The 14,958-nt window shown below is 38.8% G+C and overlaps 1 protein-coding gene across 5 annotated transcripts in view; it reads left to right on the top strand.

The window, feature by feature from the left end:
• OTOF (otoferlin) overlaps nt 1-14,958 on the top strand; it is a 182,055-nt gene that overhangs the window by 149,795 nt on the left and 17,302 nt on the right. For 3 of the 5 annotated variants that reach the window (XM_087717420.1, XM_087717419.1, XM_087717422.1), the window contains exons 30-36: nt 458-588; nt 5,784-5,813; nt 7,470-7,598; nt 8,614-8,677; nt 10,978-11,135; nt 13,225-13,359; nt 14,225-14,362. In XM_087717420.1, the coding sequence (XP_087573546.1) occupies nt 458-588; nt 5,784-5,813; nt 7,470-7,598; nt 8,614-8,677; nt 10,978-11,135; nt 13,225-13,359; nt 14,225-14,362 (785 nt within the window). The remainder of the gene's footprint in view (nt 1-457; nt 589-5,783; nt 5,814-7,469; nt 7,599-8,613; nt 8,678-10,977; nt 11,136-13,224; nt 13,360-14,224; nt 14,363-14,958) is intronic. The other 2 variants (XM_087717423.1, XM_087717421.1) reach the window with 1 other exon arrangement.

Here is a 14,958-nt window from a genome sequence, read left to right as displayed (position 1 = left end):
TCATTATGTTGTCTTTAAGAAATGAAGATGCTGTGTATCTGTGACTTTGCTTCCTCCATCTCATGTTTGGCAATATTGATAATGGCTATGCTTAATTTATTTCAATATTTAGCCAGGTGATATACTCAGCAGACTTAGAAAATCAGTTGTATAATACAAAACAATTGTGGTGATAGATGAGTCCATCATAGTGACCCCATATATTCAATATTTGTGTGTTCTTCTTACTATTGTGAGGTGTGTTTTTTTCTTTTACACCCCAAGTTCCTCCACAATTTCTTCTACATTTTTTCAACCAGGTTTTCATTTTTCAATGTTATGAACTTTATTCCTTCAGACAACTTCCATGCTAAAATATTTCCTATATCTGTACTCTCTTTCTCTCTTTCTCTCTCTTTCCTGTATGTGCCTATTATGCACTCTCTGTTTTTTCCCTATTTATTTATTTTCTGTCCAGCTAAACTTATGAACGCCTATATGACTCTTGCAAATGGGGGGCCCTACTCTCACCCCACAGGTGAAATTGTGGTTAACATGGAGCCAGAGGTTCCCATCAAGAAGATGGAGACCATGGTGAAGTTGGAAGCGGTAAGAGGGATCAAGGATGAGCTACAGAAGTCCTAAAGGGTTTGATGCATGGCACCCAAAAGTTTGAATCTCTGATCAGTCTTTCATTCACATAATGAATTCTGGGTTTGCTCCTTTCCATCTGTATTTTGCCTTTCTCCCTTCTGCTCATGTCCTCGTTGGAAAATTACTGTGGGTAATTTACAGCTCAGTTTACACTCAGCAAACTCCCAGAAACTATGGCTGGGTCTGTCCATGTGTTGTGAGAGTAAGGAGTTTTTATAATGTCTCCTAACTATTACTGGTAGTTGATATTCATGGATGTGCTCTGCCTTCTGCTTATCTATTCTACATGGAACTGTTACAGTCCTTACACTGCATGTTGTAGATCAGGGGTCTCAAGACTTGTAGACTTCAACACCAGAATTCCTCAGCCAGCCATGCTACATGTCTTAAAGTTGCCAAGTTTGGAGAGCCCTGTCGTAGACCACTTCTGTATTTTTCTTCATGGGCTACTGGGTCTGGTCTTTTGGTTTACTTAAAATGATTTAGAGCCGTGGTTCCCAATGTGGGGCCCACACCCCACAGGGGGAGGGGGGCAATTTGAACCTTGTTTAAACCAAGTTAATAGGCTTCCTCCAGGTGAGTAGAGTTCACTTTTTGTGTAAAGTAAGAATTGTATGTCATGGGGGATGGGGGGGATGGCATCAGGATCTTAAAAATGCTTAGGTGGGACATGGCCAAAAAAAGATGGGGAACCACTAATTTAGAGGCTTTAGTTGATTTGTGTGTCACAGGGATGTGTCTGCTATAGTGATGTCTTGTGGTTATGATAATCTGTTGATAGTTTCTGAGATAGTTTTGATGTATGTAGGTTATCCCTTTTGTTGCTTGCATTGATTGTGTAGTGGTTTGAGGGTCAAGCACTTTTTGATAAAGAGATGTGGATATCCATTTAGTTGGGAGATGTTTTATAGTTGGTCTGTTGTTGTTGTTTTTTTCCTGGTGTTCTGGGTTACTATGACATCTTTGTACTTATCCGAATAATGTCTTCTCCAGCTCCTGTTCCAGAGAGCTGGATTGTTATTTTGGTAATGGAGTACCTAGTTAGTATGGATTGTTTTTCAATAGATTCACATTTGTAATCTGCCATCATTTCCTCTGCTGATAAGAATATCCAGGAAGTGTAGTAGTTTGTTTTCTTCTCACCTTGTGAATTTTATTCCCTTGAAAATGTTGGGTATTTTCTACAATTCTTCCTTTTTATTATGAGGGTGTTGTCCGCATACTGGATCCATCTTGCTGTGGTTTCTGAGTCCCAAGAGTGGTGATCTCATGAGTTTTCCTCTGATTTGTTGATATATTGATTTATCAGTTGTGTTTTGTTTGCTTATACTCTTAAGCAAGGGTACCTTTTTGATATGGAGAGCAGCTCTGGCCCTTATGAAGTCTTGGGGGGGGGGTTACAGAAATGGGAAAGATACTGCATACAAACCAACCCTTTCTTTCACATAGATGGCACACTATATACTTAGACTTCCTGGGGAACAATACATGATTGAAGTCTGCCTCCCCCACCCCTCCGGCCGCCCCTCCAAACCACATTCTTAAATGATCCTTAAGTTTTTCTTGCCTGTTTTTTTTAAAATGGAAGAAAACAATGTCCTTATGAAAAACTGTTGGGTAGCAGAGGTTTTAACCTGTTCCTTTTCAATTTCTCTTGGTTTTTTTTTTAACCTGTGAGTAGTTCATTCCCCCTATTAGAATATGCCATGTGCATTTTCTGCATTTGACAATCTGCCCAAACTCAATGAAGCATGATGCTTTTTGCATGTGACAATTGGAAAAAAATGAAAAATAAGAATTCTGTCATACTCAAATGCACAGGGCACACTTTCCATATGATAAGGTATCTGAGAAAGAAACCAAAGTACCTCTCCTCATAGCAACAATTTTAGAAAAGGCAGTAAATGCAACTTCCAGGCAAGCAATGGTCTTCTTTTTTTTTTAAATGTCAAAGTGATATTTCTGTACATGTACTTAACCACATCTCCACATCTGCCCTTCGCTCCATCCCTCACTTATTGGGAAGTGGGGGTTAATTAAAAAACACAGTTCAATCGGGGAACATTACAACGCTCAAAACAACATGGAACAAAATGTTCAGACCAAATTTCAAAACACAAAGATTTTTATTTAGAGTTTTGAACACTTGAACCCGCTATTTTGAACTCAGAACTGTTACCAGATGTGCTCCAGAAACTTGACTCAAGAATATCTCTAAATATACTGTATATCCACCACAGACCAAAAGGTGTATCCAGTAATGACACATAAAATGTTCCAATTCCACTAAAATATGTTTAATAATAAACCCCATTTATATTTAGTATGTACAATTTGGGATTGGGGGGGTGGTGTTTTTGTTTTAGCTTTAATACGAATCACAAAAGGAAATATATAATTAATATTAATTATCTTAGTTGGGAAAATTAGCAATCAGTTTCCAAATATATCAATGCATCCACAGAAGGATAGTATCAAGACCATGTGAAGAATTAGTACCTCTTTGTAATGCTTTGGTAAGACCACACTAGGAATAATGCATCCAGTTTTGGTTGCCACGATATAAAAAAGATGTTGTGCTCTTGAAAGAGTGTATAAAATATCAACAAAGATGTTTAGGTGACTGGAGACCCAAACATATAAAGAATGGTTGCAGGAATTGGGTATATCTAGATCAGGGCTGTCAAACTCGCATCCCCCGGGCTCACACACTGGCCACACCCATGCTCATTTTAGCAAAGGCAGAAAAAGTTCCTATACATTATGTGACACCGCCATGACGACACGGCTTTGACAGCCCTGATCTAGGGATGACATGATAGCAGTGTTCCAATATTTAAGGCGCTGCGACAAAGAAGAGAGTGTCACGCTATTCAAAGCATCTGATGGCAAGACAAGAAGTAATGGATGGAAGCTTAGCAAAGAGAGATCCAACCTAGAACTAAGGAGAAATTTCCTGACAGTTAGAACTGTCAGTGGAACAGCTTGCTTCCAGAAGTTGTAGATGCTCCATCATTTGAGGTTTTCAAGAAGAGTTTGGACAACCATTTCCCTGAAATGGTATAAGGTCTCCTGCTTAGGCAGAGGGTTGGCCTAGAAGATTTCCAGAGTCCCTTTCAACTCTGTTATTCTATAATTCTGCAAAAGCCGTGCTGGGAATAAAAGGATTTGTGGAGATTCCAGGTAGTCTTGTTTACCTGGTGGCTGAAAATGGGGCAAAAATAGGGGGTTAAAACTATCACTCTAGTCAGGGGAATATATGGGGGGAAAAACTAGTTGGTTTGTTGCATTCAGTTAAAGGGCAGAATACAAATGCCTAATCATGTCTGGGTACTGGGGTGAAAGTGTGGGAAGCTCCATTTCAGAGAAGAAATCTAGAAAGACAGGTAAAGCATTCAGAAGATTGCTTTTCTACAACTCCATTAATCTATCTCAAGATTAATTGAAGAAAGGAGGACTAGGTATGATCCACAAGACAAAAAGCATTTTAAGTATAGCTGTCAACAAAACTTTGAGGCCCAATTCCTGCGCCACTCGGTCTGAAAAAAATTAGATTGTTCTGAATGTGCTTTGAAGCATAACAAATTCTTTTTAATTGATGGGAGCAAATGATTTCCTCTCTGAGTTTTTCTCCTTTTTGCTGTTCAAGTCAGGGACTCAAACCCATCGACTTTCTGAGCAAGTAGTAACTGATGTGCCAGCCATCAAAGGAGCTTCCTAGCCAGGCTAAATCTATATGGTATAGATATATAAATATAGAAATATAGAATTTCTATAAAATGCATAATGAATGGCTGTGTATGGAACATCTACCTGTCTAAGGGGGGGGGGAACCAGGACCAGCAAGCATGATTGAGCATCCTGGTTTTGGAGTGCAGGTTGGATAAGCCCATCATCTCAGCAGCCTCTTTGCAACCATTCTCACAATATGTTCTCAAAATGATAAATGTGTCTATCGGGCCAAAAAAATTGGGCTTCTTCCCCTTCATTGATTTATGACACTTTGGCTTCTCCAAAGGTATTTTTAAAAAATCAGTTAAAAAAATCAGGCATGAATTATATTTAAAGAACATTTATCACCCTTGGAAATGCCTGATCTTCCTGGTTACCTATCAGTAAAGAGGCTTATATATTTTTAAACAAATGTAGTGCATGAAATGGGTGGGAGGTGGGGAATGGACAGACATTGACAAGCCAATTTTATTCTGGTATTTAGGGAAGGGTGTGTATTCTGTTAGTCCTGACATATTTAGTATGACATACAGATGATCGCCACCTGCTTTCCTAGTTTATGATTTCCTTTACCAGGGGAACTTTTTTTTTCTTTTTCACTTTCATGAATATTAAATCCCCTGGCAAGGCTTTTGTGTGATACAGATCTTCCCAGAATGACCTTTGACTTCTATATTACCCCTTGGGAGCCTTCTCCTAAGTCATACTGGGAAGAGTGCTTGCTTCGTGCTTTTCAAATCGAACATTTTGGCAAGCATTGGAACAGTACATACTTTTAAAACGAGTGTCTTCCTGAAAGAGTGTTTTGGAGTTTGGCATGTTTTGCCCAGTGGATGGTGAACAGCTGGATGACAAGAAAAATGGAGGGGTGGGAGAGAGGCAGGATACCTTTCCCCAACCAGGAGCCCTGCAGATGTCTTGAAGCCAGAACTCAAGAGAATTCCTACTCACTGTAAGAATAATTGCTGTTGTTCCACAAAACATCTGAAGGGCATCGGGTGGAGAAGACTATTCAAGGGACCCGAAGAGCAAGTGGTAAAAAGTTTCAGAGAATCTGTGGTCCAGTGTTTTCCTATGGGTGCTACAAAAGAATTGTGAATTGATGATCCTAGATAAAGCATAAAAATAAAATCAATTTGCCATTAGCTATTCTGCATGTATGAATTAGAGTCCTAGCAAAACAAATCTGGACAATAGAACACCCTAAGCTTCTTCATCCACCTGTAATATTCCTTCCATTGATTTGGGCTGTGTGTTACCTTCCTTTTTTGTTTGGTATCAGGTATGTGCGTGGCTTCCTCCATTGCTCAAAGATGCTGTGGGGTACATGTCCAAGTAGCTGCTCTGCAGACAGGAAGAACTCTCCTTCATAGTATTAACTCTCCCTTGTTTTTCCCCATTCCTTTTTCTGATGACAGAATTCTGATGCTGTTGTGAAGGTGGACGTGGTAAGTGACAGCTGTGCTTCTATGGGTTCTACTAAAATATCTTCTCTGGCATCTGGAAACAAGTTATAGTAACATTAGCTTCTTAAATTCAGGGAGTAAGCTGAAATTGCTCCCTTTTTGGAAGGCCTATACATAATGAGAAAAGACTGGTGAATATTTGAGACTGATAGATACTCACTATTTTTCCTAAAGATTTGGGAAAAGTTTCTGCCCAAGGTCCTGTGTTCTTAGACACACACGCACACACACACACACACACACCTTAAATTGATAGCTATTGTGCAGTGCAAATACACACACACACACACACACACACACAGAGAGAGATTTGGAATTCTCAACTTGTGTCATAAACTGCAGCTTTAGTGTAATGAAAAATTTTTGAGGAGATATGCATACATATAGAAAAAAACACAAATATAAAAATGAATTTGGGTCATGGCAGTAGGTACTACAATAAATCAGTCAAAAATAAACTGATTTATTGCAGTGTCTGCTGCCATGGCCCATATTCCTTTTTATGTGTAGTTTTGTATCTATATGTATACTACTGTATATGTGTGTGTGTGTGTGTGTGTGTGTATGTACACATATATGATTATGCATATATGTGCTTGTGTATAATTTTTAATTAAATATTTTTGCAAAGTTACATGATGAACATGAACAAATTGAAAGGAAAGAAAAAGATAAAGCTAAAAATGATGAAAACAGTAGAAATTGAGAAAGAAAAAAAGAAATACTTAAAGAAATAACTTCCAATCTTCCTTACCAATATACTTAATGCCCTTTTTCCTCTTCAAAATTACATAATATAATTCCTTTCTCCCCATATACAGATCTTTTCAATCAGTACATTTACCATTTATCCATTTTCTGAAAAAATCTACCCCAGATTTATTGACTGAGTCACACAAATTGCCTAACCTAGTTAATCAATTAATCAATTTTCTGGATTTGCAGAATACATTGATCCACTCAAAAAATAAATTAGTCCTTAGCATATTCTGAGGCCAGAGAGGCTGTAATTTCTGTTTGGAGAAAGTACAGAACTTCCATAAAATACATATGTTGGGTGAATTACAGCTAGCAATAGCACACAGACTTATATACCGCTTCATAGCACTTTACAGCCCTCTCTTACCAGGTAAAGACTCTGCATATTGCCCCCAACAATCTGGGTCCTTATTTTACCCACCTCAAAAGAATGGAAGTATGAGTCAACCTTGAGCCTGGTGAGATTCGATCTGCCAAATTTCAGGCAGCTGACAGTCAACAGAAGTAGCCTGTAGTACTGCATTCTAACCACTGTGACTCCTACAGTATAATCTTCTTATTTTACAAAAATAAAATTAAGGATGCACAAAACGCTGCTGCTGGGGACTTCCAAAAAGGCACCAGAAATGCTACTTGTGACCGACAGACCAAAGTTTTTCAGCTATTATATAGAGCACTGTTTCTCACCTCAGCCATTTAAGATGTATGGACTTCAAGTCCCAGAATTCCTCAGCTAGCGTTGAGAAACACAGGTATACATGTATAAAAATTAAACTGTCAGGATTTTTCTGCATTGATTTAACGTGTCTCACTAGAGTCTTTGGCAGTAATTTATTTTCCATTTCATAACTATGTCACTTCTTTTCCACGATCCTACAGACAGAAGAAGAGAAGGAGAAAAAGAAGAAGAAGAAGAAAGGAAATGCAGAAGAAGTTGAGGATGAGGAGCCTGATGAGAGCATGCTGGACTGGTGGTCCAAGTATTTTGCTTCCATTGAAACTATGAAGGTGGGCAACTCTCTGGCAAGCAGGACAGATGCACAGAAGGGTCTCATTTAGTTTATGGCCTGCGGGCCCCGAACTCTTTTAGATATCAGAGAAAGAAGAAGATCTCAGAAGTATCTAGTAATTCACCTGGCAATATTATCCTACTGAGAGGAAAGACTATGTGAGATCCAGTCTCACATTTCATTCTCCATGGACAAAACACACAAATAATGTTTTATTTATTTTGTTTATATAACATATAAAAAATCAATTCCCATCAAATGTGTGATCTGGGTACAGTTGTTTTTAAGCGGTCATAATCCACATATTTGCTATAGTATTCATCACAATAATTTTGATAATAATAATAACAATAACACTTAACATTATCTTCTTCCAACAACTCTACACTTAACATTTCCTCTTTTTGTTTCTCCTGCTTTCTAACTTCTGTTTCTTTAAATTTATAGTTTTTATTGAGCTTTTAATAAAACAAAACATAAAAACCACATTCTATATCCATTCTTCCCATTCCTAAGACATCAATATATCCCATTTTGTTTATCGTCATACATACTTTCCATTCATTTTACTTTTGCTATTTCCTTTTTACATTTATAATTCCTATAACCTAATATTACATGTATATAAATTCTACTTTCATTCAATATTCCTGTTCTCTAACCAATAATACCATACTGTATGGTATTCTTTACCGTCTTTATCTTGCAGTTTGAAAGTTTATTTGACCATTTCCGCGCAGTCCATTACTTTTTAAATTATCATGTGACAAAACATACAAATTAATCCAACTCTGTATTCCTGAATATGAGATATAGTTGACCTTTCAAAATTTCTCAACATGTGTGTCTCCAGGACTGGAGATGGCATGATTTTTGTTATGCCACAGGAAGTATTGCCTTTGAATTCACCTTTCTCTGTATTTCTGTAGTCTGATAAATGATTACCGTCCATGTGTTGAAAGAGAAATTGTGCTATATTTAACCACCCCATTGGCTAACCTTCGTTTTTCTAGATACTTCGGCAGCAAGAGGCAGCTGCAGCAGAAGCTGAGGAGAAAGAAGAGATGGACACCAGTGGTGGGTTTCAAAATTTTTTAGAACTTCTTCTGTAGGTGTGGGCTGCTTTGTGGGAGAGGTTTGCTGGCCATGTGAGGTGGGTGGGAGTGGCTTGCCAGCCATGAGACTGGGTGGGCATGGCTAATTTGTAAAATGTGGTGAAACTCACTTAACAACGCTCTTGTTTAGCAACCAAAATGTTGGCTCAGAAACTCTGGCATTTGAAGTACGCAACTCTTAAAGCTGTCAGATTACAAGACCCTTGCACCCCTAACCCTTTAGAAAAAAAACCCCAGGGGTGTTCAAACTTGACAGCTTTAAGACTTGTGGACTTCAACTCCCAGAATTCCTCCTCTCGTTCTTCATCTTGATGATGTGTAGATGGATGGGGAGAGGGAGCTGGAACCGGTTCTAAACGGCACTGTAGATTTGTGGAACCTCTTCTATAGAAGAGGTCAGAACTGGCAGGAGCGCACCTCTGATGGACACCACTGAAGGTAAATCTTTGAAAAGTAGGAAGAAAAAAGAAACAGGAGAAGAGAGCTTGTGATTCTTCCCTTACAAATAAAACTTTAACAATAAGCAGGAAAAACATTCTTTTTCCTGCAGCTTTTTAATAAGGAAGAATTTCGCCTGTTGATTGATTGTCTGTTACAGAACAATTAAACACATAGCAATATCCCTATATTGAGAAGGGTATATGATGCTAAAGTAAGTACACAAGAAACTGTACTGAAGGACAATATCCTTATGGGGATATATAAAATTTATTCTCAGGAGTATATGGGAGCTCATGGGAGTTTATAGAATAAGGCAAAGGTAAAGGTTCCCCTCGCACATATGTGCTAGTTGTTCCTGACTCTAGGGAGTGGTGCTCATCTCTGTTTGAAAGCCAAAGTGCCAGCACTGTCCGAAGACGTCTCCGTGGTCATGTGGCCAGCATGACTAAATGCTGAAGGTGCACAGAACACTGTACCTTCCCACCAAAGGTGGTTCCTATTTTTCTACTTGCATTTTGCATACTTTCGAACTGCTAGGTTGGCAGAAGCTGGGACAAGTAATGGGAGCTCACTCTGCTATGCGGTACTAGGGATTCGAACCACTGAACCTGCTGACCTTTCTAATCGACAAGCTCAGCGTCTTAGCCACTGAGCCATTGCGTCCCTGTTTATAGAATAATACTACTTAAATTAGTAGGAAATATGAAAAAGTATCCTCCCCCCGCTTTTAACAGCCATACTTTTTTTTCATAGCAGTCATTTGCCATTCGAAATCTCCCTCTTAATCTGTTGTTGTGGCCAAAACCTGGCTTTCTAAAGTAACCAGATCACTTTGAAGATTGTGCTTATCACTATCAATAGCACTTAGACATATACCATTTCATAGTGCTTTCCAGCCCCCTCTAAGAAGTTTACAAAGTCAGCCTGTTGCCCACCAACAATCTGGCTCCTCATTTTACCCATCTTGGAAGGGTGGAAGGCCAAAGTTCTCTGAACCAGCCATAACATTAGCTAAGGGCATTTAACCCCTGCGCCGAGGTGGTTAAATGCAGCACTGCAGGCTACTTCAGCTGACTGCAGTTCGGCAGTTCGGCTGTTCAAATCTCACTGGCTCAGGGTTGACTCAGCCTTCCATCCTTCCGAGGTGGGTAAAATGAGGACCTGGATTGTTGTTGGGGGGCAATATGCTGACTCTGTAAACCGCTTAGAGAGGGCTGAAAGCCCTATGAAGCAGTATATAAGTCTAACTGCTATTGCTATTGCTATTCTCCCAAACCTGGACGAACCCGTAGCAGCCCACCCCTGTTTTGAGGTATGGTCAGTAAAGAGAAGCAATCTAGTTTACTAGGCCACAGGTTTCTCATTATTCTTCCCCCCCCCCCCCCCGTTGTCACTTGTTACAGAGTGCCATGGGGTAATCGTGTTGAGTGTAAGTAGAGCAACAGCTGATGATGCCAACACCTTGATCTCTTTTCTTGATTTCGTTCTAATTCTTGCATTTTCTACCTCTGAAACCTATTCACTTCAACTCAATTATTTATGATACATATCAGTTCAGGTAATGAAATGTCTGTCCAATAAGAAACCACAGGGCCCCAAGAATACACTGAATATTCATAACCAGCACAAGGTGATTGCTTGCATGATTATTTCAGGGCTGGAAGCTAGATCAGTATTGCAAACTTTACTTTTTACTAGCTAACCTTTCTGTCAGCTTTCATGCATGCCATTGTCTGATTTTTGTTTTTTATCTCGTGCCTTCCCTACCACAAACTTCTTATTCTTGCCATCCGTATCTGCTGCTCTTCTCTGGGAGCTCAGAAATGAGACTTGAGGACTCTCCTATGAAAGGCTCAAAAGCCCAAGGAAAGACCAAAGACAAAGTCAAATTATCCAAAGAGGACAAGAAGAAAAAACAGCAGCAGCCGCAGCCTGATGCCCCTGAAAAGAAGAGCAAGCAGAAGATTGATGAGATGAAGGTGAGCTGTTCCCATTCCTAATCCCAATTAAATGGAAAGCATTTTATCCAATTGTAATGTTTTAGCTTTTTATTTTTAGTCCTTTTTTCCTGGTCAAGTCCCTTTGAAATGAAGGGGAACTCTACAAGAATCGAAAATGAAGCACCGTTCAGAATTTAGCTCTAGGAGAGGCCAGTTTCCCAAATGAAATCCGGTGTCTATTACTGCCAGTCCAAATAATTAACAATTAGCAGGCAAACTTCCCATTATTCTAAGTGTGCCGAAATGTAGTACTGCATGCACAATGGATAGGCAGCTCTTATCATGGACTTTATCAGTGGTCCTTTGATAGCCCCTTTGCTCTATAAAGAGCACGCCTGTGATGCTACACCATCACCAAAGGGAACAGAGTCAGAATTTACGTCATGTGGTTTGCAGAATGTTATTAAGTATAAAGTGGAGTGCTTTAAGATGTCCATAATATTCCACTTGTAGGGCTGGCCAGCCCTCATGTGCATTCTGAAGGATTGAAAATCTTATCTCTTTTCATCTCCAGAGAGTTGAGAAAGAGAGGTCCTTGGTGCTCTCTGTGCTTGGTTGTTTACTTGCAGATGTTTCATTATCCAAAATTGGTAACATCATCAGTGCTAGTGACATACATGACTAGTCACTAGCACTGATGATGTTACTAATTTTGAGTAATGAAACATCTGCAAGAAAACAACCAAACTCAGAGAGCATCAAGAACCCTTCATTTCATCCCCGAGCTACAAATACTCTCCTTTATTAGTTGAGAAAGACCCTCTTCTGAAATCCTATAGACTTGCTATGAGTCAGTGCAGCCAGCACTGAGCTAAATGGCTCTGGAGAAGGAATTTTCCATAAACTTTCTTCATGCATCATTCAGTGATTCAACATTGGGAACCTCTGGACCACTCTTTGCTGTTTATATCTCTGCCTGCCTTTTTGAATTCCAGATTACATGGCCATGTTCTTAAAATGAAAACAGTACATGACTTGGTGTTATTAGAATTACTGCATTCAAAAGTACCATCAACAGCATTTACAAGGATAAAAATATAATCAAACCATGCAAGTTAATTGTTGTCCTAAAATGGCAAAGTAAAGGAAAATAGTATGTAATATTTCCTTGGGATACTTAGTTTTGACAGGCTAAGAGACAACATATTTATTTTTCTTTGAATCTCCTCTTGGAACAAGATATTTTAAGAGAGATAAAACTGCCATTAAGTAGAGAGAGGAGTCTTCTAGTAAATATACCATTCCACAGACAGAAATTCTGAAGAAAAAGAATGTCAACCTAACCTCCCAGCTATCTCAGTTCTGGGGAGATTTCAATCATATACAAAATTTGTTGCAGTTCCTTTTGTTCATCCATTTCTTCACTTCCTTTCAGGCTTCTTTTCCAGATGTTCTGACAGGTCATGCTGGTTGAAGATGACAACAATTATAATCAATTCATCTAAAGGCTACCAAATTGAATATTGATTGTCAATGTACCTCTACTGCAATGATTAAATATGCTGACCTCATTTTAAAAGCTTTTCACATTCTTTGCTTCATTCTTCTTTTATTTTGTTTACGAGGACATGTGTTTCTACAAAATAACACACACACACACACACACAAATAAAAACAACACACACACATACACATCCCTGCAGTATCACAGTGGAATTCTGTATTGTGTAGGTGCTGTTCATCAATGATGAGAACGTGGGGAGGGGAGAAATGAAACGAAATAAAACTTGTGGCAACAATTATATTTTGCAATGTCGTAAATGATGATAAAAATAGTTATGATTTTCAATCCGGCGAGAAAACTAGAAAAAAAATGGGGAAAAGAGATCTCATCAATTGGGTGGTTCCGTTCTTGCATATTATTGTATGCTTACAGATGTTTTACATTTTTTTAGTAAAAAGGATCAAGGACCACATTTTGAAGCTGACATGATACATACCTGTGCATCATGCCTCCTGCATCAGCAAAATATCTTCATTTTGACGAATAAGTACTGTTGCTTCTGAATAAGTCAAAATATATGATCATATAGGCCCAAATTATGTTATTTGCTCCATACTATCTTAGGTGTATCCCAAAGAACTGGAGACAGAGTTTGATAATTTTGAGGACTGGCTGCATACTTTTAACCTCCTTCGTGGGAAGATTGGAGATGATGATGACAATTCTGCAGATGAAGATCGCATTGTGGGAAGATTCAAAGTGAGTGTGAAATTCCACTTACTTAATTCCAATTCTGCTCATCCGGGTAGACTAAATGGCTAGCCAGAGAGGCAAAGGAAGGATCTGATTTCACTCCTCTTTTGACTTGGACAGAGAATGTGTTCAGTTAAAGTGGTCTTGTTTTAAAAGAAAAATAAATGGGGATTTAGCAAGATTAATGGAATGGATGAAAAGACAGATAAATCAGGAATGTTAATCCAAATTAAAGAAGAAAACAAGTCTTTCAAATGTTATTTCTTCTCTGATACATACACGGTGCATCCCTTCTGGTATTTGCTTTGGGTGGAGAAAATTGTGGTTTCTCTTGTCTACACTAGGGGAAAAAGGGCCAATGAAAGAATTGCTTGGAATTGTTCTAATCATTCTCAGCACCCCCATCAGTCACACATGCATCAGAGCATTTGTAGTTTGCAAGAACAAAATATGCTCCATGTACTCATTGTCATGATGCCAGTTCAGCACTAAGAAATAATTTTTTTCACTAACTTTGCTGAGTAGGTAAATATTTTGTCATCATTCCAACAGCTGAAAAAATAATATCTACTTAAATATAGCTCTCTTGTGGAAATTGTTAAGTTTTTGTAAATTACTTATTTATTACATTTTATCTTTTTTTAGTTTAAAATATTCCCAAGTGGGGTGTAATTCCATTAGAGCCACAAAAAAAATTGATTCCACTATATTGTTTAAGCTTTAAAGTGTCAGAACACACTGGTGCTGTTGTGTTACAGGCCTGGTGCTGTTGCCAGAAGATGGGGAAAGAGAACTTAGTAACTTCTTGCCTTCTTTGCCAAAACCTAGATGGACTTTTAATTGGGCTAAAATTATGTCTTCTCATTCCCAGGGATCCCTGTGTGTTTATAAAGTGCCTCTTCCTGATGATATCACCAAGGAGGCTGGATATGACCCTACTTTTGGCATGTTCCAAGGAATTCCAAACAATGATCCCATCAACGTGTTGGTCCGGGTCTACATTGTGAGGGTGAGAACAAGTGAGATACATCTTTCAAGGCCATTTTGTTCTCATATCAATTCCAGCTCTGAGCACTGAACTTTTCCTCTTCTGGAGATTTGGACTTCCATGTTTTATCTAGAAAGTCTCAGGCTTGGTTTGCTCTTTGCTATTGACTCCCCAGATTTTAGGAATAATGATTTGTTGCTATGCCCTCCCCTGAATAATTAGAAACAGATTTTATAAGCTAGGGGTGGGTGTGGAGCTGGTAAGCAGAAGAAGGAAATTAAGAAAAAGAGCCCCAGGTAGTGCTATTCACCTTAGGAGTAGTAAATGTATGCTATTAGGAGTAATAATTCAGTGGTGGGTTCCAGATCCCGTCGTAACTGGTATGCTGCAACAGGGCCGTACCACCCAGAACCCACCACTGTAATAATTGTATGCTATTTTGCTGGCCCCTATACACATGTTTGTTCTCTCAGTGGAGTTCACATGCTAGCTGGTTATTGGGTCAGCTAAAGAGAGGAACATTCTGAGTTTGTGGCAAAATTTTGAAGTTTCAGTTCTAGAGCAGATGTGCCTAAAATCTGGTATGTTTGACTGCTAAGGATTTTCCTTTCCCAGCA

Source organism: Thamnophis sirtalis, unplaced genomic scaffold (genome assembly GCF_051295495.1).
Source record: "Thamnophis sirtalis isolate CommonGarterSnake01/CBP01778 unplaced genomic scaffold, rThaSir2_p1.2 scaffold_6, whole genome shotgun sequence".
Taxonomy (NCBI): domain Eukaryota; kingdom Metazoa; phylum Chordata; class Lepidosauria; order Squamata; family Natricidae; genus Thamnophis; species Thamnophis sirtalis.
Note: the sequence above shows the minus strand (reverse complement) of the source record. Positions and strands in the feature narration are given on the sequence as shown.